The following is a 23,645-nucleotide window of genomic DNA, read 5'->3' as shown; positions in this document are numbered from 1 at the left end:
TTAAAGTAATAAATCTTCTCCTTTGCATTGGGTGAGCTAATACAAAGCGAGCCAAAGGAGAAAAGCGGATAACTGATAAATTGGTTTATCCAATAAAGATTATTAAGGTGGATATACATCTACCGAACCATCCAATTCGATAATTCTATCAAATCGGTAGAATCGGTGCCCCAACAAGCATGCCTGATCAAAAATAGAAATATCAATTTGTGTTAAATACTGAAATCTATTGGGAATCAGCCTGTGGTGTATGGACAGGCAACAGATCTCTCTCCAATTAGATTTGATAAGAAGGAGATCTGTCTCTTGGTTGATCTGCCCATGCATCCCTAGCAGGGACGGATCTAGGGGGGAGCAGATGGGTCTCTTGCCCCAGGCGCAGTTTGTTGAATTCTTAAAAAGGCGTCAAAACTGGATAGGGAAAGGCAGTTTAGGCGCCAAAACCTGACCTTTACGCACCAAAACCTGACCTTTACGCACCAAAACCTGACCTTTAGGCGCCAAAGCTGGATGAGGAATGGCAGTTTAGGCACCTAAACCTGACCTTGCCCTAGGCGCAATTTGGTCTAGATCCGTCCCTGATCCCTAGATGTATGGGCACCTTAAAGGGGACCTAAAGCGAGAATTATAGGGAAGCTGCCAAATTTATTTCCTTTTAGACAATACCAGTTGCCTGGCTGCACCAAACAAGCATGCAGATAATCTTGTCAGATTTGACAGAGATGTCAGAAACACGTGGGCTCTTATTCACTTAACTTTGTCTCCTAAGTTTTCTCCTAGAAAATAATGCTTCATCTTCTCGCTAAAATAACTTTTGCACTTCGCAATTGAAAAACTAAGGGAAAAAGCACTATCCAAATTATTTGGAGTACAGTATTTTCTTGTTTGCTGGTGCCATTTTATTGACAAGATGTGAAAACATCACTTATCATTTATTCAGGTTGGAGTGAGCATATGAGGTGTCCCACAATGCATCATTGCTGAATATGCAAAGCATCCTTTTATGTTCCTGATAGCTATGCACTGATGAGGACCAACCAGCCTGTGTGCATGTTGGGTTATTATGGCTCTGTACAACAAGCTGACACATCATTGCATTCCAGCAGTTCTGGAGGTGTGTTAAAGGGACTCCGAGCTCTGAATAAAAATGAAACTGGTACTCACCTGGGGCTTTCTGCAGCCCACCGTAGGTCAGGAGGTCCCATCCGGCTCTTCTCCCAGGGCCTGGTCAGAAGTGGCTGCCCGGCGGCATTTGGCCCGAGTGTCGGGTTCCTTCTTCCTCATACGTCACGTCTGACGTCACCTTGCCAGCCGCCTTGCCTCATCACGGCGGCCGGTGTGACCGTACTGAGCATGCGCGGTTTAATCGCGCATGCGGCGTACTGTCACGCCGGCCGCTGTGATGATGCGAGGCGGCCGGCGTGGTGATGTCAGACGTGACATATGAGGAAGAAGGAGCCCGACACTCTGGCCAAGTGTCGCCGGGAGCCGCCGGGCAGCCATTTCTGACCAGGCCCTGGGAGAAGAGCCGGATGGACGCCGTGGGACCTCCCGACCTACGGTGGGCTACAGAAAGCCCCAGGTGAGTACCAGTTTCATTTTTATTCAGAGCTCAGAGTCCCTTTAAGCTTTCAGGGACATAAAAGCATGATCTGCATATTAAGCAGTAATGCATTGTGGGACACCTCAGAGCTCACTCCAAACTAAATAATTGAAAATACCTTCTGTTTTAAGATAGCATATTTCTTTTTTGCATAGCATTTTAGTAAGTGGGCTTTTTGGTCCTTTTTAGCCTCTTACACACTCCTAGAAGTTCCAGATCACCATGGGCTTGCTGGGCAATTTGCTATACCACAAAAATAAAAAAAAAAACAGATAATCTCCACCAACACAGTAGTGAAGATACCTTCGGTGGCCCGAATGTAAAAAAACAAAGTAGAGAAAAGCTGAAACCATTAGCTGTAGTAACTTAACCACACTCTTCCGCGTGCAGAAGTGCCGTATATACTCAAGAGTGGCCACTAGAATTCATTACCTTTATTAGAGTCTGTGGAGATCTCTAGCCTGTCTCCACTCAGGTCTATTCAGATTTAAACCTCTATTTGTTTGGCTCTCAAATAAGTGTTTCTTAGGCTGTCGCCACGGACACAGAAATACTTCTATTCCAAAATGTAATATGAGGCTATAGGAATGGAATCAATACTAGTGAGGGAACAGGAATGTAGGTAGTGGCCAGTCAGTTCCTAAAATAGGAGGCATAAACATTGTACAACGTACGTGTTGTATAAGGTGTTTCAGTAAAGTGATGTCTCTACATTCTCTTGGCCTATCTATTAGGAGGTAATGACCACTGCCTACATGCCTCATTCCTCACTTCGGGCATCTCCTATCCCCATCTCACCAGCATAGACATTTCTGTAGCTTGGAGCTCCATGTTTTTCAGAAAACATGGAACCCGAATCTTAGACCCACATTTTCATTTCTGAGCCTGCAGCCCACCCATTCAGTCATGAGCATTATTAATTTCTTATCACAGCGACGTCAGTACCAAACCATGTACTTGGCACAGCATTGTAGTCCAGCTTTTTAGAACCAAACTCCAGATGACATCTAGGAATAGGAACATGGACTATTGTCTGGCTTTTTAGGCCACTTCCCTGTGACAGCAGTCACGCAATGCAACAGATCGGGACACATTGTGCTTGGGTACAGTGAAGCATACACTCAATGAAAAGTGTGCTTCACTTTTACTGATAATGCATGCATTTAGCAGAAATGCACTGTATGCTGTGCGTTACAATGCCACAACCCGTTATACCACAATGCCCCAGCCACACTGTGAACGTTGCATTGGAGGTACATTGCAGTACAGTAAGCCACATTGCAAATTGGCTGTTAAACTGCACCACTGTGAACGTGGCCTTACTCTATACCCCCTTAATGAAAGGATTTAGTCAAGGAAGTTAATTTTGATAAAAGCAGGGTGATATTTTATTGTGTAATTCCTATAACAACTGAAAAAAAAAAGAAAATCCTGCAAAGCCACTTAAAAAAGTATTAGCCAATAGAGGAAACCCCCATTTTTTTTTCATTTGACATTTCCAGACGGACTCCCTGTCTTTAGGGTGTCCAGGTGAAACTGGCTGTTGTTTTTTTTTCTTTTTATATATATATATATATTTGTAAAGCAGAGCTTCATGCAAGTATAGCGCATGCTAGTGGAGCTGTTCATAACTACAACAAGAGCCTAGAAAGTAAAAAGATTAATGGTCCTTCTATTCCTTTAGATATACAAAAAATTATGCAAAAAGAAAAGAAGAAAAAGAAAACAAAAGAAAAACATTGAACAGCATCTCACGGTTACAAACTATATTGTGCTATAGTGTGGTATAAAAACATCTTGGTAAGAATGGCACTGAATCCGTTCTAGTTCCTCTCGTTCCATGGTTACCATAGAGAGTGTGGCTGGCCGACTGCGGGATCTGATCTGGTACCCGTGAGGGTTACCAATGTTGAAACCTCTGAACCCATTCCTCCTGTCTGCCTCTGTCACGCAGTCCATAATGTTGGAGGACTCTTTGTGGCTCCTGTAGGACGCTGGAGAAATCCCCCTGCTCCAGATTCTGGGGCTTGGAGTAATCCCCGGGCCATATATACTTTCACTATTAATACTGGCAAAGTCCGCAGTCCTGATTATGACTCCTCTTCCCCTGTAGAAACAGTCAGTCGCATTGCTACTGGTACGTGGTCTGTAAGTCCAGCCAGCTGTGTGATAAAACTGTACTCTTCAACCTCCTACAAAAGAGAAAAGGAAACATATGATTTCTAAGAAAATCCACTGAGGCTTTAACACTTAAAGAAGCATTGTAATGACATATAGTAAAATGCACCCAGTTTAACCAGTTCACCACTAATGTTTTTTCCCCTTATGGACCAGAGCAATTTTCATCTTTTAGCGCTCCTCCCATTCATTTTCCAATAACTTTATCAATACTTATCACACCTAAATGGTCTATATCTTGTTTTTTTCCGCCACCAATTATGCTTTATTTTATGTATTTATGCATTTTAAAGAAAATAATAAGAAAAAAAATAAAAAAAAAACTCATTATTTCTCAGTTTTCAGCCTGTATAGTTTTAGAATAATACATTTTGTCCCGGTTATTACAATGTTTAAAATACAGTGGGTTGCAAAGGTATTCGGCCCCCTTGACGTTTCCACATTTTGTCATATTACTGCCACAAACATGAATCAATTTTATTGGAATTCCACATGAAAGACCAACACAGTACAGTGCATGACTAATAGTTGTCCTATGGACAGAGTCTCCACCTGAGCTGTAGATCTCTGCAGCTCGTCCAGAGTCACCATGTGCCTCTTGACTGCATTTCTGATCAGCGCTCTCCTTGTTCGGCCTGTGAGTTTAGGTGGATGGCCTTGTCTTGGTAGGTTTACAGTTGTGCCATACTCCTTCCATTTCTGAATGATCGCTTGAACAGTGCTCCGTGGGATTTTCAAGGCTTTGGAAATCTTTTTGTAGCCTAAGCCTGCTTAAAATTTCTCAATAACTTGATCCCTGACCTGTCTTGTGTGTTCATTGGACTTTACAGTGTTGTTGCTCCCAATATTCTCTTAGACAACCTCTGAGGCCCTCACAGAGCAGTTGTATTTGTACTGACATTAGATTACACACAGGTGCACTCTGTTTAGTCATTAGCACTCATCAGGCAATGTCTATAAGCAACTGACTGCATTCAGATCAAAGGGGGCCGAATAATTATGCACACACCACTTTGCAGTTATTTATTTGTAAAAAATGTTTTGAATCATGTATGATTTTCGTTCCACTTCTCATGTGTACACCACTTTTGTACACATGAGAAGTGGAACGAAAATCATACATGATTCAAAACATTTTTTACAAATAAATAACTGCAAAGTGGTATGTGCATAATTATTCGTCCCCCTTTGATCTGAGTGCAGTCAGTTGCTTAAGGACATTGCTTGATGAGTGCTAATGACTAAATAGAGTGCACCTGTGTGTAATCTAATGTCAGTACAAATACAGCTGCTCTGTGAGGGCCTCAGAGGTTGTCTAAGAGAATATTGGGAGCAACAACACCGTGAAGTCCAAAGAACACACAAGACAGGTCCAAGACAGGTCAGGGATCAAGTAATTGAGAAATTTAAAGCAGGCTTAGGCTACAAAAAGATTTCCAAAGCCTTGAACATCCCAAGGAGTACTGTTCAAACGATCATTCAGAAATGGAAGGAGTATGGCACAACTGTAAACCTACCAAGACAAGGCCGTCCACCTAAACTCACAGGCTGAACAAGGAGAGCGCTGATCAGAAATGCAGTCAAGAGGCCCATGGTGACTCTGGACGAGCTGCAGAGATCTACAGCTCAGGTGGGAGACTCTGTCCATAGGACAACTATTAGTCATGCACTGTACAAAGTTGGCCTTTATGGAAGAGTGGCAAGAAGAAAGGCATTGTTAACAGAAAGCATAAGAAGTCCCGTTTGCAGTTTGCCACAAGCCATGTGGGGGACACAGCAACCATGTGGAAAAAGGTGCTCTGGTCAGATGAGACCAAAATGGAACTTTTTGTCCAAAATGCAAAACGCTATTTGTGGCAGAAAACTAACACTGCACATCACTCTGAACACACCATCCCCACTGTCAAATATGGTGGTGGCAGCATCATGCTCGGGGGGTGCATCTCTTCAGCAGGGACAGGGAATCTGGTCAGAGTTGATGGGAAGATGGATGGAGCCAAATACAGGGCAAACTTGGAAGAAAACCTCTTGGAGGCTGCAAAAGACTTGAGACTGGGGCAGAGGTTCACCTTCCAGCAGGACAATGACCCTAAACATAAAGCCAGGGCAACAATGGAATGGTTTAAAACAAAACATATCTATGTGTTAGAATGGCCCAGTCAAAGTCCAGATCTAAATCCAATCGAGAATCTGTGGCAAGATCTGAAAACTGCTATTCACAAACGCTGTCTATCTAATCTGACTGAGCTGAAGCTGTTTTGCAAAGAAGAATGGGCAAGGATTTCAGTCTCTAGATGTGCAAAGCTGGTAGAGACATACCCTAAAAGACTGGCAGCTGTAATTGCAGCAAACTGTGGTTTTACACAGTATTGACTCAGGGGGCCGAATAATTACGCACACCCCACTTTGCAGTTATTTATTTGTAAAGCATGTTTGGAATGATGTATGATTTTCAATCCACTTCTCACATGTACACCACTTTGTATTGATCTTTCACGTGGAATTCCAATAAAATTGATGCATGTTTGTGGCAGTAATGTGACAAAATGTGGAAAACTTCAAGGGGACCGAATACTTTTGCAACCCACTGTATGTCCCTATTTCAAAGAGTGACAACAATATTTTATTTGGAATTTTTTTCCATGTTTAATTGTTTTTATATTGTAATTGTACTCTACAAGTCTGAATTTGCTAAATTAACAATTAATTTACCCTTATTGCATGAATATATGAAAAGCTAAGCCCCTTACAATTTATTTTATTGTTTTTTAATTTGTGTTTTTGAATAACTATTGGGGTTATGGTGTAATTTCATGTGTTAATGTGCTTTTAATTTTTTGGTGTATTTATTGTGGTATTATTTTCACCACAAGATGGCACCTTACTGTGATTCAGCTTCCTAATCAAAAGTGAAAGTGAACCTTTGTATGTTTATCCAGACTTTCAATGAATGAACACTGCTGTTGGTTACAGCAGCGTTCATTCATGAATCAAGCCCTTTGATTGGCTTTGGGAACGCTTGTTCCCATTCACCAATCATTGCCCCACCAGTTGGTAATGCTGGTGCGAGTGCGCACACCGCCCATTCACTGCAGAAGACAAATATCTACGCCCCTGGGACTTTAAATGAAGCGCTGCACCTGACAGGACTAAAGATGTCGCCACCTGTGACACACTTCATAATGTAAATTAGGGTGAGGAAAAATTTTACAATGGACAAACACTGACTAAATAAGTTATAGATATTGTAGAAAAAAATTGTAATTTTAATTATGTTATTTTCAGTATAGTTTCTCTTTAAATTTACCCTTTTTTTAACCAATATCGTACTTGGGTAGGAATTATTCATTTACTACAATTGTGCCGGTTTACTAATAAAAGAGTTACATGTACTCGTATTATTTACAGTCTTGATTTGAGGACTACTCTGGAGCCCAGAGTCTGCCTTCCAAGGTCTGACAGCTGCTGCCCAGTCATCTGCCTTATGTTCTGCTGATACCACCCGCTCTCTTCCAGCTCTGGATGTGCAGATGGAATAAATGAGTCTACAGTCTCTCTCTCTCTTTCTCTTCCCCATTTCAAAGGATCTGTTCACCTGAAATCATTGTGTACACTCCGAGCCAATTACATAATTTTGCTATAATTTGCAGGGGAGCCTCTATAAGATCAAATAATGGCCCATGAGAAGGAAATTTAAAATACGGCACATACATATAAGATATACATTTTTGCCAGGGTAAAATACATAATCAATTCATTTTTTTCCAATGTTGCCATCACTTACAGTAGGCAGTTAAAATCTGGCAGATCTGACAGGTTTGAGACATGTGCACATTCACATGGGGGATCCTCAGTATCTCCTTTAATATTTACAAAAGCACTCCATGGAAAGGACCTAAACTAAGATGTCGCCCAGTCTCACTACTCATTTGCATGCTATTTTGGGAGTTGAACTGACTAACTGTGATTCCGTAAATCAGCGCATCTTTGGGGATACTAGTTAATATTTCTTAAAAGCTTTCATTCTGGCTTTCACCTCAGCAATAATTACAGTGTTTGTACAGTTTTGGCGATTGTCATTTTTGTAGCAAAAAACTGAAAGGAAGCCAGACTGTTCTCAGAGTCCGTTAAGGGAAGTAAATATTTTTAAAGCTATCTAGCAGTAATGGAACATCTTTATTAGGTACAGTATGTTAAGACTGTTATATGTTTAAACATTTTTTAAGAACTGAACTTTAAAATATATAACACATACATACAGTATAAAATGTATATTCTTCCTATAAATTACTTTTTTCCTATGGTGCTGTCGGAGTAGGTATTAAAAAGCTGAAAGATCTGACTGGATTAGTCCATCTACTAATGGGAGATTCTCAGTATTACCTTTAGGCCATACTCAGCAACTCAAAACGCCTAACAATTGTGATTTTGCATTGCGGCGTTCTGTGATTTTTTGGCGATTCCAGTTAATGAGAAAAGCAATGCAATCGCCGGGAAAATGCTCCAAGTACCATGTTTGCGATTGTCAGAAATCACAAACATGCCGCAGCCACTGACTGCAGTAGAGTAGTTCCATAAGATTACTTGTGCCGTAGCGCTTTGCTGATCGCCGACAATCAGAAAAGCATGAATCCCGGGCAAAAAGTGTGAACTCAGCCTTATTCTTTAGAGAAAGCACTCCCTGGGAAGGATTTATATACAGATGTCAGCCAGCTTCCCTAGTCACTTTACACGCTATTTTGGCATCTGGACTAAGCAACTGCAGTTCAATAAGTGCTTTTTTAAATCAAGAAATAACTGAGAATCCCCTATAAGATCAGATTTTCACTACCTTCTGTGACTGCATCATAGGAAAAAAGTAATTTATAGTCCTTGTTATCTAGAGGAAATGTACATTTACATGCATATATATTAAATTCTACACATTTTCGTGATAGTTGTCCTTTTTTTCAACTTTCTTTTTACTGAGATTCTTAAAGGCATGAAAATTTACAAAATGACCAGAATAATACAAGGTGATACCGAGACATAAGTGACGTCATGCCAGCTGACACATTAAAATGAAGACAAGTTATAGATTTATATGTAAGATTACGCCAGTGATAAGAAAAAGAAAACGAAACCAGAAGGAAAATAACCTCAAATTAAGTAAAACAAAGTAACAATCCAGCATTTCAGCATAGGTAGAATGATGGGATCCTAGGAAAGGGTAATGCGATAAAAGGTGACCTCTCAGAAACTCTAGGAAGAACCTGAAGGCTAATCTATGAAGGATTCGAGAGACAAAGACCAAGTTGACCACTGACTTCATGTGCCAAGAAATGTATCTGGATTATTGGTGATGGTGTAGGTGATGTGCTCCATTGAATATATCTCCTTGATCTTGAAAATAAGGGCCGATTGAGGGGGTGGGGAGTTTTTCCACGTTTGAGCCAAGAGAGATTGGGCGGCATTACAAACATGCAAGCAAGCTATAAATGCATTAGAGTGTTTTGAAAGGCAGGGGTTATGCCTGTGGAATAATGCGGTCCAGGTATCGACTTGGACTTCCATCCCCAAAACATCTGAAATTAAGAGAAAGCACATTGACCAAAAGGACTTAATAAGTGGACAGCTCCACCAACAGTGGAGTTGATCAGCTCTTTGACCACAACCTCTGTAGCATAGATCGGTCGGTATTAAGTTCCATTGGTGCAATTTGGAGGGAGTTCGATACCAATCGTACAGGATTTTGATAGTTGTCCTGTAATGATTTTAAGTGCATCAGTGATAAATGGGTGTGTTTTCATTGTAAGTTATCGATACGTAGGATACGTTTGTGGTTTACTGGGCTTAACTCAAGCTGTGTAACACATTACATCAGGCATAACTCGCGTTATATACTTAACAACTACCCTACCTGTTACACAAGTAGGTGTTGCATATATAACGCGGGTTATGCAAACTAAGTAAAGTACTGCATCATTTGTGTAAATCCCAGTAAGGGTAACACACTGCCTCTACACCTTAAGGTGACACTGAAGCGAAAAAAAAACCTTATGATATAATGAATTGTATGAGTAGTATGGGTAATTCATAGAACATTACGAGCAAAAAAAGTGTCAATTATAAGGCTTTTTTCTATATCATTGCATCATTATCTAATAACTGCAGTTTACAAACTATACTCTGTGTTTTAAACTATGAAATGGAGCAGGAAAGTTCAAAGGGTCATTAGCTCTGCAGGAAAACCTTAAACAAACAAGAAACAGCGAGAGACAGTTTGAGATAAGTGCTTCAGAAAAGAGACCTGCTCTCTGACTAAATTAGTCAGAGGGGTCAGAGAAGCTGTTTTGCATAGATAACTGAAGTTTCTTAACTCTTCCTGTACTGGAAACAATATGAGACTCATATCTGTACTAATAATGTTCTATTTCTCAGCTGTACTACACATACAAATCATTATATCATAAGTTTATTTTCACTTCAGATTCCCTTTACCTTTCCACAGTTTACTGAATATATCCTGTCGATAGTCAGAGTTAGGCCATCTGGGCCTGAGGATTTGCCCACTTTGAGGCATTTGATACCTAACTGGATATATCTTCCTAATTAATTAGACTGTTAAATTGTTGAGCTTCAAGAGATAATTTAGGCATTGATAGCTCATTTGAAAAAAATCTTCAATAGCCTCAGGGATTAAAGGAGCTGGTTGTAGAGTTTATTTTTATAGGATTTGTTAAATGTTTTATATATCGCATTTGGATTAGTAAAGGGAGTTCCCCAGAGGATGTTTCCCAGAGTGAATTAACTCTATGCTGCTGTTTTATAGGCCTCATTTTATCTGGCTTGTTATCACTTCTGTAAAATCAAGCTTGAGGCCACTTGACCATATTTTCTGTCTTATAGATAAGCATTGAACTAATTTAAGTTTTTGGATTGTGGATCAGTTATGTAGATACAAGGATGGTGTTAATGGGTTTGCATATATGTATTCAAATCTTCATTTAGACCCCAGTTGAATTTAGGTGTGAACTTTCTTCCTGATGTTAAGACCGTATCATAATAAGGCAATGTGAATATGTTATATGAATAAAAAAAGTTAGACTGTGATAGACAGCATAAGATGAATTCTACAATATGTCATTTGGGATGGAGAATAAGAGGTATAGCCCCTTTAGTCAGTGCGTAGCTAAGGAGCTTGGGGCCCCAGTGCAAGTTTTTCATGGGGCCCCAAGCACTCTATTGATGTGGAGCCCCAAAACCTACCAAGGACATCTGCAGTGTCAGAGAAGTGTAACCAGAGTAAGGAAACAGTGTGTTAAAGTGGAGCTGTCAGCCATACTAACGCAGAAAAAAAACCCCACATAAGTAGATAAATACTTGCTATACTTACATAACATATGTATTGCACTATCCACATTTTGATTTTAGTGATTTTTCTACAGTAAAAAACTTCACTATAGAAAGCATGAGCTCAGCATGAGAAATATTGGCTAATTGGAGAGGAACAGAGGTGTGGGAGGGGAAAAGAGGAGGGAAAGAGGCTGCAGCCAATCAGGCTGCATTAGTTAAGTCTAAGGAGAAGTAGAGAAGCAAAAAAGGACAACCCAGCATGCCCTTCAACTTCCTTTTTGTGTACTAAATGTTGTGTGTACCAAATAAGAGTCAGGTAAACTGGTGAATGATCATTTTTGAACGAGAAAAGTACGGTAATAGTGATTTTAACTTCTGGATTGCCTGGTTAGCATCCTTATTATTTGTTTACCAGATAAAAATAAAGAATTGATTTTATGCCCCACAGTTACACTTTAATGATTACCACTGTTCAATGCACAAACAGAGGTGTTCGTTACCAGCATAGCACCTATGAAAAGCTAATAAGATGGATGAAGGACCCCTAGTGGGCCCCTCTGGTCCAGGGGCCCTGGTGCGGTCACAACCTCTGCATCTCCTATTGCTACACCACTGCCTTTTTTATGACTGCACCTTCTTCAAATATGCACTAGACCCTGATTCTTATACCTTGTCTACATTTTCGACTGGTCAGTCTTGGTAAATTTATGGCGACGTTCACAGTGGCCATTGTGTTGTGTTCTCTGTGACAGCAAGGAAGACAACACAATAAGTTCTAGTTCACCATGAGCTTGCTGGGTAGTCTGGAACTCTGGGTGTTTCAAGTCCTACCTCATAGAGCCACATTAATCCATGTTGTGCACTGATGAGGATCAACCAATCCAAAACAGTCTGTATGCATGTTTGATTATTTTGGCTCTGCACAATTAACAAGCTGCCACATCATTGCATTCCACCGGTTCTGGGGGTGTGGCTAGCTCACAGGGACAACAAAGAATTATTTGTATATTCAGCAGTGGTGCATTGTGGGAGCCATCACATGCTCACTCCAATCTGAATAGTTGCAAATACCTTCTGTTTTAAGAAGGCACACTTTTCTTTTTGTGCCTTTTGGTTCTTTGAAGCGCCGTCCACACTCCATTAAGATCTGGTTCAATATGTGTTTGCTGGGTAGTCTGCCCTAGAAACAGCAGTCTGTCGCTTGAGTGGTGCTGACCACTTCAGTGGTGCTGACCCTTTGCTATATTTACTGTGGGTCAGCTCTGTGAGGTACCTGAGCTTTGTCTGGGCATGCAGAGCTATATTTAACCACTTCGCATCCAGACCTTGTTTTCAACTTATTGACCAGAGCAGTTTTGACAGTTTAGCTATGTCCCTATTTAATCAGAAATAACTTTATCCCTACTTATGACACAGAAATGAAATATATATTGTTTTTTTCAAGACAAACTAGGCTTTCATTGTATGCCATTTTTTCCCTCATACAATTTTGTTTTCTATGAATTTTAATGGGAAAACAAAGAAAAAAATAGAACAAACATGTATTTCTCAGTTTTACCAATTCTAGTTTAAAAATAAAAAGTGCTACTGTCGATAAAAACACACATTTTGTTTGACTATTCTTACTGCTTATCACAAAACTTCGATTATGTTCCTGTCACAATTTATGGTGAAGATATTTGATTCTGAAATAGTGCTACAAAGTGTATTTTTCACTATGAAATGAGAAAATACAACTATTTTTATTAGTAAAAATCAATCTCATTAGCTCAGGAAACTTATATTCCCATTCACCAATTAGTCCTGCATCAAATAGTGCCAGAAATGTGCACAGGAGCAAGCCCAATCCTGCACAGCACTGCTTCTGCTACAAGACGTATATCTACTGACCTGTGGCTTAGATGAAGTCCCAGAGGATGTATATCTACTGACCTGTGGACGAAGTGGTTAAAGAGAACCAGAGACGAAGCACCCTCATGTATTTTATTACATTTATCAGTGGGAACATGACAGTAAACACCTATCATGCTTTTAGTTTTATTCTTCTCAGTCTAATCTATCTGTTATCAGCTGTGATAAGAATCCACGGACTGATTCAGTCTAGGTTTGACCTGGAATCATTATAGCTGAGTCACTCTTCTGTGGAGCCTTTTCAAGCCCAAGCCTGCCCCCTCCTGGCTCAGATTTCCTACTCAGAGCTGTTGACATGGGGGGGGGGGGGGGGGGGGGCTGCTGCTGCCGAGAAGGAAGCTCTGAAACAGACAAGTGTATCTGTGTGCAGTGTGCAGCCAGTCATTATCTACTGTATGCAGTTTCATTCCTATGAGAGACACTTCCTACAGGCAGCCATACAGCATGCCAGAATAATAAAGTTGAAAGCACACAGATGAAAGGCAGCAGCAGCCCTGCTTGTCTATAGTCTCATAGAGGCTAGACAGCACATCCAGAACAGCTTATAACCTGGAAGCAGAAGGGATATGAGCCGGCGGCCATATTGGATATTTCCTGGAGCAATAATGGATAAAAAACACTAAAAAAAGGCACACCAGAGTGGCGAAATTATCAGGTAGAGCATTTATTCTTTACAAGCTATCGACCGATAAGTTTATTTTGTGTGGTTCCCTTTAAACTGCCATTTGTGTGTTTCTACTACTAAGTGTAAAATTACCCTAATACTTTCAGCAGCTGATCAAGAAAAGTATGGTTATCAGGTGCTGTGATTAATGTCACATGCTTTTCTCAGGTGTGCAATCCAGACACTACTGCAGCCAAAAGGATCAGCAGGACAGCCAGGCAATTGATATTCTTAAATATGGCAGCCTCCATATCCCTCTCAATACAATGTCTCTTAAAGAGGAACTCCAACCTAAACAAACATACTGTCATTAAGTTACATTACCGTATATACTCGGATACAAGTCAACCCCGTGTATAAGTCGCCCCCCAAAATTTGACCCTCACAAGGTGGATTTTTCCAATTATTCAAGTATAAGTCTATAGGTAAGTCTATAGGTAAGCCAGCCAGGTATCTGCCTCCAGTATAGGTAGCCAGCATAGGTAGGCGGCCAGGTATAGTTGCCCCCAGTATAGGAAGGTAGCCAGTATAGTTGCCAGTAGCATAGGTAGGTAGCCAGTATAGTTGCCAGTAGCATAGGTAGGTAGCCAGTATAGTTGCCAGTAGCATAGGTAGGTAGCCAGTATAGTTGCCATTAGCATAGGTAGGTAGCCAGTATAGTTGCCAGTAGCATAGGTAGGTAGCCAGTATAGTTGCCAGTAGCATAGGTAGGTAGCCAGTATAGTTGCCAGTAGCATAGGTAGGTAGCCAGTATAGTTGCCAGTAGCATAGGTAGGTAGCCAGTATAGTTGCCATTAGCATAGGTAGGTAGCCAGTAGAGTTGCCAGTAGCATAGGTAGGTAGCCAGTAGAGTTGCCAGTAGCATAGGTAGGTAGCCAGTAGAGTTGCCATTAGCATAGGTAGGTAGCCAGTATAGTTGCCAGTAGCATAGGTAGGTAGCCAGTATAGTTGCCAGTAGCATAGGTAGGTAGCCAGTATAGTTGCCCCTAGCATCGGTAGGTAGCCAGTACAGTTTCCCCCATGTATAGGCTGCAGCGGTGGGGAGAGCGGGCATGGAGGCAAACATCTCACCTTCTATCCTCCATCTACTTCCTCTCCCAGGCATCCCATGCGTTGATACCAGCGTTTACTGTGATGATATCATCACAGGAGACGCTGGTATCAGCACAAGGGGACGCGTGGTAAAGGAAAGTAGATGGAGGATAGAGGCTGTGGAAGGTGGGATGTTTGCCTCCATGCCCGCTCTCCCCGCCGCTGCAGCAGTCTCCTCTCACCATCCACCGCTGGGCGCAGTCTCCTCTCTTCTGCTTGCTTCTCCTCCACTCGCGCGGTAACTTCCGCTCCCGACGTCATGTGACATCGGAAGCCGGACCATCTCTTAAGGGGGTAGACGCGCGATTGAGGGAGAAGAGAGGAAAAGAGAGGACACTGCGCCCAGCGATGGATGGTGAGTAACCCCTCCACACACACACACACACACACACACACCCCACATCCATAACACACACCCTCACCCCACTCAGGCTGTAAGTCGCAAAATTTAGGACTATGCGACTATAAGTCGACCCCCCCCACACTTTTTTTACTTTAAATCAGTTCTGCGACTTATACCCGAGTATATACGGTAGTTATGTTAATTAAAATAGATAGGTAATATAATCTCTTACCCACCCTGTTTTAAAAGAACAGGCAAATGTTTGATTTCATGATGGCAGCCATCTTTTTGGTTGAAAGGAGGTGACAGGGAGCATGAGACACCGTTCCAACTGTCCTGTGTCCTGAGCACCTCTCCCAGTTGCTAGGCAACATGAATAACAACATAGGAAATCCCATCATGCTCTGCACAGCATCAGGCAAAAAAAGCCCTGGCTTTTTTTCTTTGATGGGTGGAGCTTAGCTAAAAATGCAGCTAAAAATGATGCTTTGGTAAGAAAAACAAAGTTCTGATGCTGTGAAACTGTTAAAAGAAACACCAAGCCTTTTCAGTGCTGCTGAGTAGATTTTTAGTCCGGAGGTTCACTTTAAAGAAGATGCTTAGAAAATATTAGAACTATGCCTGTTGATGTAATGAATCTTTCTGATTTGTCTCATTTTACACTTGTGGAAACAATATATTTCTTGAAATGACTGCCACTCCTCTATGCCGTTTATTTGCCAGTGCTGAATAAAATCTAGAATAATTGTGAAGGAATATTTAGGGAAAGAGCATATGGTGTGTTTTGTTTCTTTGTAGGCACAATATGTCAGGAGCTGGCTGATATGGTATAAAAAAGCTTGTCTCCTTTTAAATGGGACAGATTACCCTACACATATGGACCTAGTTTTAGTGTTAAGAATGTAAAATTGGAAATTTCAAATCTGGATTTTAGATAATACATTATTAATGTAATGAGGACCCAACCAAGGTTCATCAGGAATATAACACTGCAGTGAAGTTAAGATAAGGAAAGTAAACGAATACCGAAGTAGAGCGTCAGTAACCTGACCCACATTAGTATTCTGCAGTATCCCCCAATGCAAGCACCAGGCAAATCCAATCCGAAGCATGGTTGCATGGAAGCTGATCTGGTGGCAGTGGCTGGCTCCATGCCTCTCTGTCCACACCATGACTTCACTCCCACCATACTTTACCCATTTCCATTAAAGACAGGCTGGCGAGGGTGCATGGGCGGAGTTTCACAGTACAGCGTGAAAAGAGAGGGGTGGAGCTGTCCACTGCATGCAACTAGGCTGCTGATTGGATTTGCACAGAGCCTCCATTCGAGGATACTAACATGGATCAGGTAACTGATGGTACGTAAATGCAGCCTGTGTCCTGTGTGGGAATGTGTTTACTTTCATTATCTATTTAAACTAAGTAACAATGAAACCCATGTCAAGGAAGTGCATTTGATAGATATCATAGAGCAACAAACATAAAAAATACAAATAGGCACCTAATAGTGTAGATCTTCACGTTTAGCAGTGTTAAAGGACTTAGATGTGAAATGCTCTAACTATTCATCAACTTGATAAATGATCTCATTCGGGTGAAACTAGTAAATGCCAGCAAGATGGAAAGGTTCCAGCACTAGCGGCAGTCTCCGAGGTTCTGTATGGTTTCACTTGACAAATGTGTAGGTAGACTTTGCAAAAGGTAATTAAAGTTCCATCAGAGTACAGTCCGGTACATTCCATATGTCTCCTCACTGCTCTTTGGCTTGGGCTAGTTTGGAGATGTAAGACTTGGATAGCTGACATTGTCAGTGCTACTTGTTTTATATTCTTCTACACCTAGGTGAGTGTTTTTCAAACCTGTCCTTGTGACTCCCCATTGGTGCATGTTATGCAGGCAACCTCACCTATGCACAGGTGGGGTAATTAGTGTCTCATCTACATGGAATGCACCTAGTCCAGACACTAATTACCCCACCTGTACATTGGTGAGGTTGCCTGCAAAACATGCAGCATTGGTGAGTCACAAGGACTGGGTTGAGAAATGCTGACCGAGGTGGTTGTGCACACAAATTGTCAGGTGGGGTAAAAATCATTCATATTCCAGTGTTCTCTAGTGACCAGGGCAGAATGGATGCAGAAAAACTGACTCCAATGAATGCCTATGGGAAAATCTGCATCAGAAAAATAGTGTTTAGTGGAAACAGGACCATAGACATTCACTGTTTTTCTGCATCCATTCTGCGTGTAGTGGAAACGGCCCTTAGTGATGTTAGTGATGCGAATGTGGCTATGTAGCTGCACCATAGTTCCCAGCTGTCCCTCTTTTGGAGGGACAGTCCCTTTTTGGGAACCCAGTCCCCCTGTCCCTCTTTCAGGACTCATGTCATGTACAGATCTACGTAAATATACAGTATGTACAATGTGTTTAATTGACCCTAAACTTTATTCCCATCCTTAAAATTGATATATTTCTTATTTTCAAATATTAATATGAAGGAAAATGAACCAGGATAGAAAGGACCAGAGTGGCTTGAATTATAAAACAACATATTTTTCTTATGAAATCTTTATGATATGCGTGACTAGGAGTGTGCCAGGGGCAGGGTTAGGGGCGTGGCTTAAATGTCCCTTTTTTCATACCTCAAGAAGTTGGGAGATATGACATAGTGGTAAAATCTGGCCTTCATTCTATATATAGAATTTATTAGGAACTGCCAAGTGTGCACAGGCAGGTGTAACATGACATCACTTACCATTTTCCATTCCATATTAAGTCCCTCTTCAGAATAAAGCATATAATCAATTCTGCGCCCACTACCCTTTAGTGGAACTTTCCTCCCTTTCTGGTTGGGGCAGTGATTCTTGCTGGTGGGATATACCAGATACTCCTTCCGGCCTTCTTCATTTTCCAGAACCCTACAAAAGGTAGCCAAGAACGTTTCATCATTTATACTTGTATGTGTAAATAACAAATGATTATTTCTGATCACCACAGACATAAGCATAGTCTATAGATTCAATAAGAGGCACTTTTGGTTGCTTGAGGTACTGCACTGTGTAGCAGAGTCAGCTGGACTTACTGTTTGTATTTCTTGCCCTGGAACAACTCTGAGGGCTCGTTTCCACTATCGCGAATCTGCATGCGTCCAACGCATGCAGATTCGCACATGTAATGCAAGTGAATGGACCTGTTTCCACTGTAGCGTTTGCGTGGTGCGTTTTTATGAGCGGTGAAAAAACGCACAAAAGAGCCAACGAATTCGCCTGCTAGTGGAATGCATGCGAATCGCCGCTAATGTATTTAATAGGGAAATCGCATGCGTTTTTTTACGCGTTATTTTACGCGATTACGCATGCGATTCCGCATAGGAACCAATGTAAATTAACACAGGCAGTGACATGGTTAAAAACGCACATAGCCTAACCTATGCGAAATCGCATGCGTAATCGCGTAAAATAACGCGTAAAAAAACGCACCTGCATGCGATTTCTTCTGCGGTGGAATCCAGGCGATTCCGCACCGCTACAGTGGAAACGAGCCCTTAGCTTTCCTGAGCCTAAACAAGCTTACAGCTTTGTGTCTAGACGTCTCAAGCTCCACACTTGCTCCAGAAATCAATGCTCCTGCTTTGGAGCAGCTCCGCCACGCTGCAGCTACTCTCTCTGCTCATTAAAGGACAACTGTAATGAGAGGGACATGGAGGCTGCTGGATCTATTTCCTTTTAAAAAAATACCAGTTGCCTGGCAGGCCAGCTGATCTATTTGGCTATAATCGTGTCTGACTCACACACCTGAAACAAGCATGCAGCTAATCGTGTCAGATCTGACAATGATGTCAGAAACACCTGATCTGCTGCATGTTTCTTCAGGGTCTATGGCTAAAAGTATTAGAGGCAGAGGATCAGCAGGGCTGCCTGGGAGCTGATATTGTATACGCACGCACGCACGCACGCACACACACACACGCACGCACGCACGCACACACACACATACCTATTTATTGTTTTAGACATTTTGTATTGACCTGAGGAAGCAGGCCATGACCCGTGAAAGTCAGATTGCTTATTGAATAAAAACTTTTTTCCAGTTAAACTGGTGTCTATATCTTCTGGAGAGGTAAACAATTACCTCTCATTTTATTATATCATTTTTTTATTTGCATTTAAAAATACCAAAATAGAACATACATTGTGCGCCTCCATCCTCTCCACTACCAGTTGAGATATCAGGATGCAGAGCAGGCTCATCCACCAGGCAACCTAGGCAGGTGCTTGGGGCCTAGTGCGTGTCAAGGGGCCCACCTGTCACCTTCTTTGACCTCTCGTCACTTCAGCGTACCAAAAGTCCCACACGGGGGCCCCAAATCTACCTACTACCTTGTTTAGGGCCCCATCACATCGTAATCCTTCTCTGTCAGGATGTATTTGAGAGTAGACTATTAGGCCGCAGCATGTCCTCCTCACTACTGCATATTAAAATGCCACAGAGATCCACATTACTTTTTTAAAGTAGAAAATGGACTGGTTAACCTTGGCTATTGCCCTGTTGGTGATGATAGGCATTATAGGAATGACTTTATATGCTTATACACACACTGGCCTTATGCTGTCTGATAAAATAGTCAACGCTTAAAACTGATATATTTCTCTATTGCTTCACTACTTGTATAAAAATGACTCACTTCTGCAGATTGTCCGGGGTACACACCTCCTCATCATACAGGCCCTCTGGATCCAGCAGTGTTCCTAAAAAAAGCACACACAAACATTAATAACATTCAGTGTAATCTAGAGCTATATTGTGTTTGCCTGGTGTTCAAAGGCAGCTCGCTGTAGCCTACTCCATAATCACTCCAATCACCTCATGCTTAATAACACTTCATATTTCCAGAGAGCAAAGCGCAGGTTTTTCCCACACGCCCCTCTGCAGATAAAGTTGGACTAAATCACACACCTTCTGATGCCTAAGGATCAATATTTTCATGTTTCTAAATAGACAAGTTCACTTCAGATCTTCCAAGGGGGCATATAGAAAGTAGTTACATTTCCTAAAATATATTACCCTTAAGCCACATTTATACTTTGTTATACCCAGGTCTTTCCATTAATAATATGGTTAATTCAAGCTCATATTCAGATATTAGCAGTGAATGTGACTTGCTTGATCTAATTCATATACAGTAAGGTCTAGGGCTAGGCTATTCGGCACAGGGAGGGATTGCCTGATGCCCTTAATGTGTAATTTCCTGTTGCTTAAAGGATACCTGAGGTGACATGTGACATGATGAGATAGACATGTTTATGTACAGTGCCTAGCACACAAATAGCTATGCGGTGTTCCTTTTTTTTTTATTTCTCTACCTGAAAGAGTTGAACATCAGATATGTAAGGACTGGGTCAGACTACAGTGTGACCCTGAGTGATAAGAAATTACAGCTATAAAACACTTTCCTACCAGAAAAATGGCTTCTGAGAGCAGGAAAGAGATAAAAAGGCTCAATAGTTCATAGATGTTAGCTCTGGCATACTTCAATGAATATGTCATTGAGTAAATACAATAAAATAGTAAAAACGTAAAAAGTAGATTTAAATATCACCTAAAACTGTGTTTTTTAATTTAAAATTGTTTATTTCATTAGTTTGTTTTCACCTCGGGTGTCCTGTAAGAGGTCCAGCAACTGGACCTAAATGTAACCCTAACCCCCCCCCCCCCCCCATCCCCACACACACACACACACACACACTGATCCTTTTAATTTCTACAGCTGCCAGCTGCATTTGCTCTGTATGGCTACCAATGCAGGTCAGGTGACACATCCAGAGCATACAGAGGATGCAACAGGCAGCTGCAAGAAGTGAAAAGGACCAGAGCTCTGGTAAGTGATTTCTGCTTCACGCTGCTATGCAATAATGACAGGGAGGGAGAGATGTCCCCATAGCTCCTCCATTCACTGGTTGGCTGAGACTGCCGGTGGTCTCATTGAACCGAGATAAATGTTTTCATATAGAATTATATGGTAAAAGTGAAAATAAATGGTTTGGCCCAATGTGATGCACAGATGGAGATCAGACCCCATGAGAGCTACCTTCTCCCTAGATTGTTGTCATCCAAATAATCTTTTGCATTTGTTTAGAGTTTCAATCCAGGATGTGGACAAGGCACCCCAACCTCTCCAGCCTCCCATTCAGCAATCCACCAAGATGTGTACTGCTATGGAATCATTTGCATGTCATTCACCATCTTAAGTGGGCAGCCCATACTTTAGAGATTACAGCAAAGGCATACTTATTTTCATGAATGGGAGCATGTCATGTAATTTGACTTTTAGACATTCACAGCAGGCTGTAAATTGAAATGGAAAGATAATTCTTAATAACATTAAATTACAGAATGACTTGTGCAGCGCTGACATATGTCATGATAGCAATTTTTTAAAGAAAAATGGAATTTCACTTTAATGAAATGACTGATGTTGGCATCACAGTAATAACCTATTGCTGGCAATCCACTAACATCAATGTTCCGCAATCAAAGTTTAGTCATGTAAACAAATGGGGGCTGTATGCTTTATTGACTGTTCAGGCTAGGTTCACACTACAGGTGAAATTGGATCTTTTACCTCAATGGTCAAATGGACATATAGACAGATCCTATGTTACCTATAGGATCCGTTCACACATGTCCATTGTGTCCGTGTCAGTTTAGGTAGCGGAATGCTACCTCAACAGGGAAGTCTCATCCTGCACAAGTTTTTTCAGATACGGCACAGAAATCAGATGTGTCATTGATATAATTTTATCTATGATCTTTACAGAGACCCCACAAAATGATGGAGTGCAATAGGGGAATGTGGTATGAGCTGTCTGACAGATTTACCGGGGCAGACAGTGGAGGATCCAGGAAACGAACGTCCTGAAGGGGGCTGGAGGAAGCCCCAGGTATGTATGAATACTTTTTCTTTTGTCTCAGGAACACTAGGTGTCTTTTCTTCAGACTAAATAAGGCCAGTTTATCAAACCTTTCCTGGTAAATGAGACCTTCCATCCCACTGATCAGTTTTGTGGCTCGTCACTGCACCTACTCTAGTACTGCAATGTCCCTCATGTAATGCGGTGCTCAGAGCTATAGTCTACCTTCCAGATGTGGTCTTAAAGAGGAGCTGTTAGGTATAAGGTCTCAGAGAAAATAAACACATATATCAGTAGCTAAATAATGGCTGTACCTACATTACATATGCATTTCACTGTCCACGTTTGGATTTCACAGAGTTTTTATATAGTATTTGCAGAGAATGATGCTCCTGACAGCTCATGGCAGGTTCCATGTTTGTCTGTCTTGTATGAAGTCAATTGTGATGTAATATCCTTCCTTACCCTGCTTCCTGATGATTCCACTAACAAAAAAGATCAGGATCAAAGATCCTAATGGTTCATGATCCGGACAACACTACTGTGCTGGAACAATAGCGGACTCATGCAGTATACGCTAACGGAATGTGCCCTGTGAACAGCACATTGATTTTTCGGTGTTGTGAGCTGGGCTGCAAGTTACAAGCTGCTGTAACATGAGCCTGTAACTTCTCACTGTGAAAGCAGCCTTAGGGCGGGATAGGGAAATGAAGGGGAGGACCAAGGGAGTGCAGTGGGGAGAAGAAGCAGCCCCAGAATGCTTTGCAGTATCTGTTATGCGTCCTGCCGGCCTCCTTAGGAGCTTGGGAATAAAGAGCCTTGCTGTTCAGCAAACATCAAAGTAAGAGAGATTTTTAACTTCAGTAATGCCTTTTTGGCTTCCTTCTAAACTGTTTAACACAGGAGAATAGAGGTTTAAATTAGCTTTTGCAGCCTGACAGTTACTCTTTAAAAGACAGGGCAGTAATATGCTGGCATCCTGAGATTTTATTTCCTTTTTAATGCATTCCAAAATGTTACTTTCTTTAGCTGCAGCTGCTTGGCATTGAATATGATTATTTAACTTGTTGTCAATGAGTACTCCTACGTCCCTCTCCAAGTTTGATGTCCCAATCTTTATCCCTTTTATTTTATGTTTTTTGCTTCTAGACCACTGGTCCTGCACATTTTCATCTGCATTGAATGGGAAACTTATTTTAATTTAACTATCTGTGGCCCTTAATTAGCGTGCAGATCAGCTGTTCTGATTCCAGTTACTGTGTACTTGTTGCAAATGTGTGGCTTTACTAAAGCAAACAATCAACATGGCAGAAAAGCAATTGGAGAATGAGGAAAAGGCAGCCTCCATATTCCACTCCCTTTAAATTTTCATTGAAGAAACTAGCTGTGTGCTTACACACTATTTTTAGTCCATAAAAAAAACATTGTTACCAGCACATGAAGTAGGTTGGTTCAGATAAAAGACATATCGCTGTTGTTCAATCTTATCTGCTTCTCATTATGTTCTCTTTCAACACAGCCTGTCATTATATATTACCCTGTGTTTACAGTACATTACACATTATACAGGTGCTAAAGTCATTTGCACCTGTCCAGGCACTCATGATA

The 23,645-nt window shown here is 41.4% G+C and overlaps 2 protein-coding genes across 5 annotated transcripts in view; one reads left to right on the top strand and one right to left on the bottom strand.

Annotated features, from left to right (window-relative positions):
- Positions 1-23,645, top strand: part of PRMT7 (protein arginine methyltransferase 7) — a 162,759-nt gene that overhangs the window by 130,220 nt on the left and 8,894 nt on the right. The gene's annotated exons all lie outside the window — the stretch shown is intronic.
- The window catches only part of SMPD3 (sphingomyelin phosphodiesterase 3), a 300,699-nt gene continuing 280,017 nt past the window's right edge, over positions 2,964-23,645 (bottom strand). For all 4 annotated transcript variants that reach the window (XM_068260747.1, XM_068260749.1, XM_068260748.1 and 1 more), the window contains 3 exons: positions 19,811-19,874; positions 17,882-18,044; positions 2,964-3,795 (listed from right to left, as the gene is read on the bottom strand). In XM_068260747.1, coding sequence (XP_068116848.1) covers positions 3,694-3,795; positions 17,882-18,044; positions 19,811-19,874 — 329 coding nt within the window. In that variant the 3' untranslated portion in view covers positions 2,964-3,693. The remainder of the gene's footprint in view (positions 3,796-17,881; positions 18,045-19,810; positions 19,875-23,645) is intronic.

Source organism: Hyperolius riggenbachi, chromosome 11, assembly GCF_040937935.1.
Source record: "Hyperolius riggenbachi isolate aHypRig1 chromosome 11, aHypRig1.pri, whole genome shotgun sequence".
Lineage (NCBI taxonomy): Eukaryota > Metazoa > Chordata > Amphibia > Anura > Hyperoliidae > Hyperolius > Hyperolius riggenbachi.
Note: the sequence above shows the minus strand (reverse complement) of the source record. Positions and strands in the feature narration are given on the sequence as shown.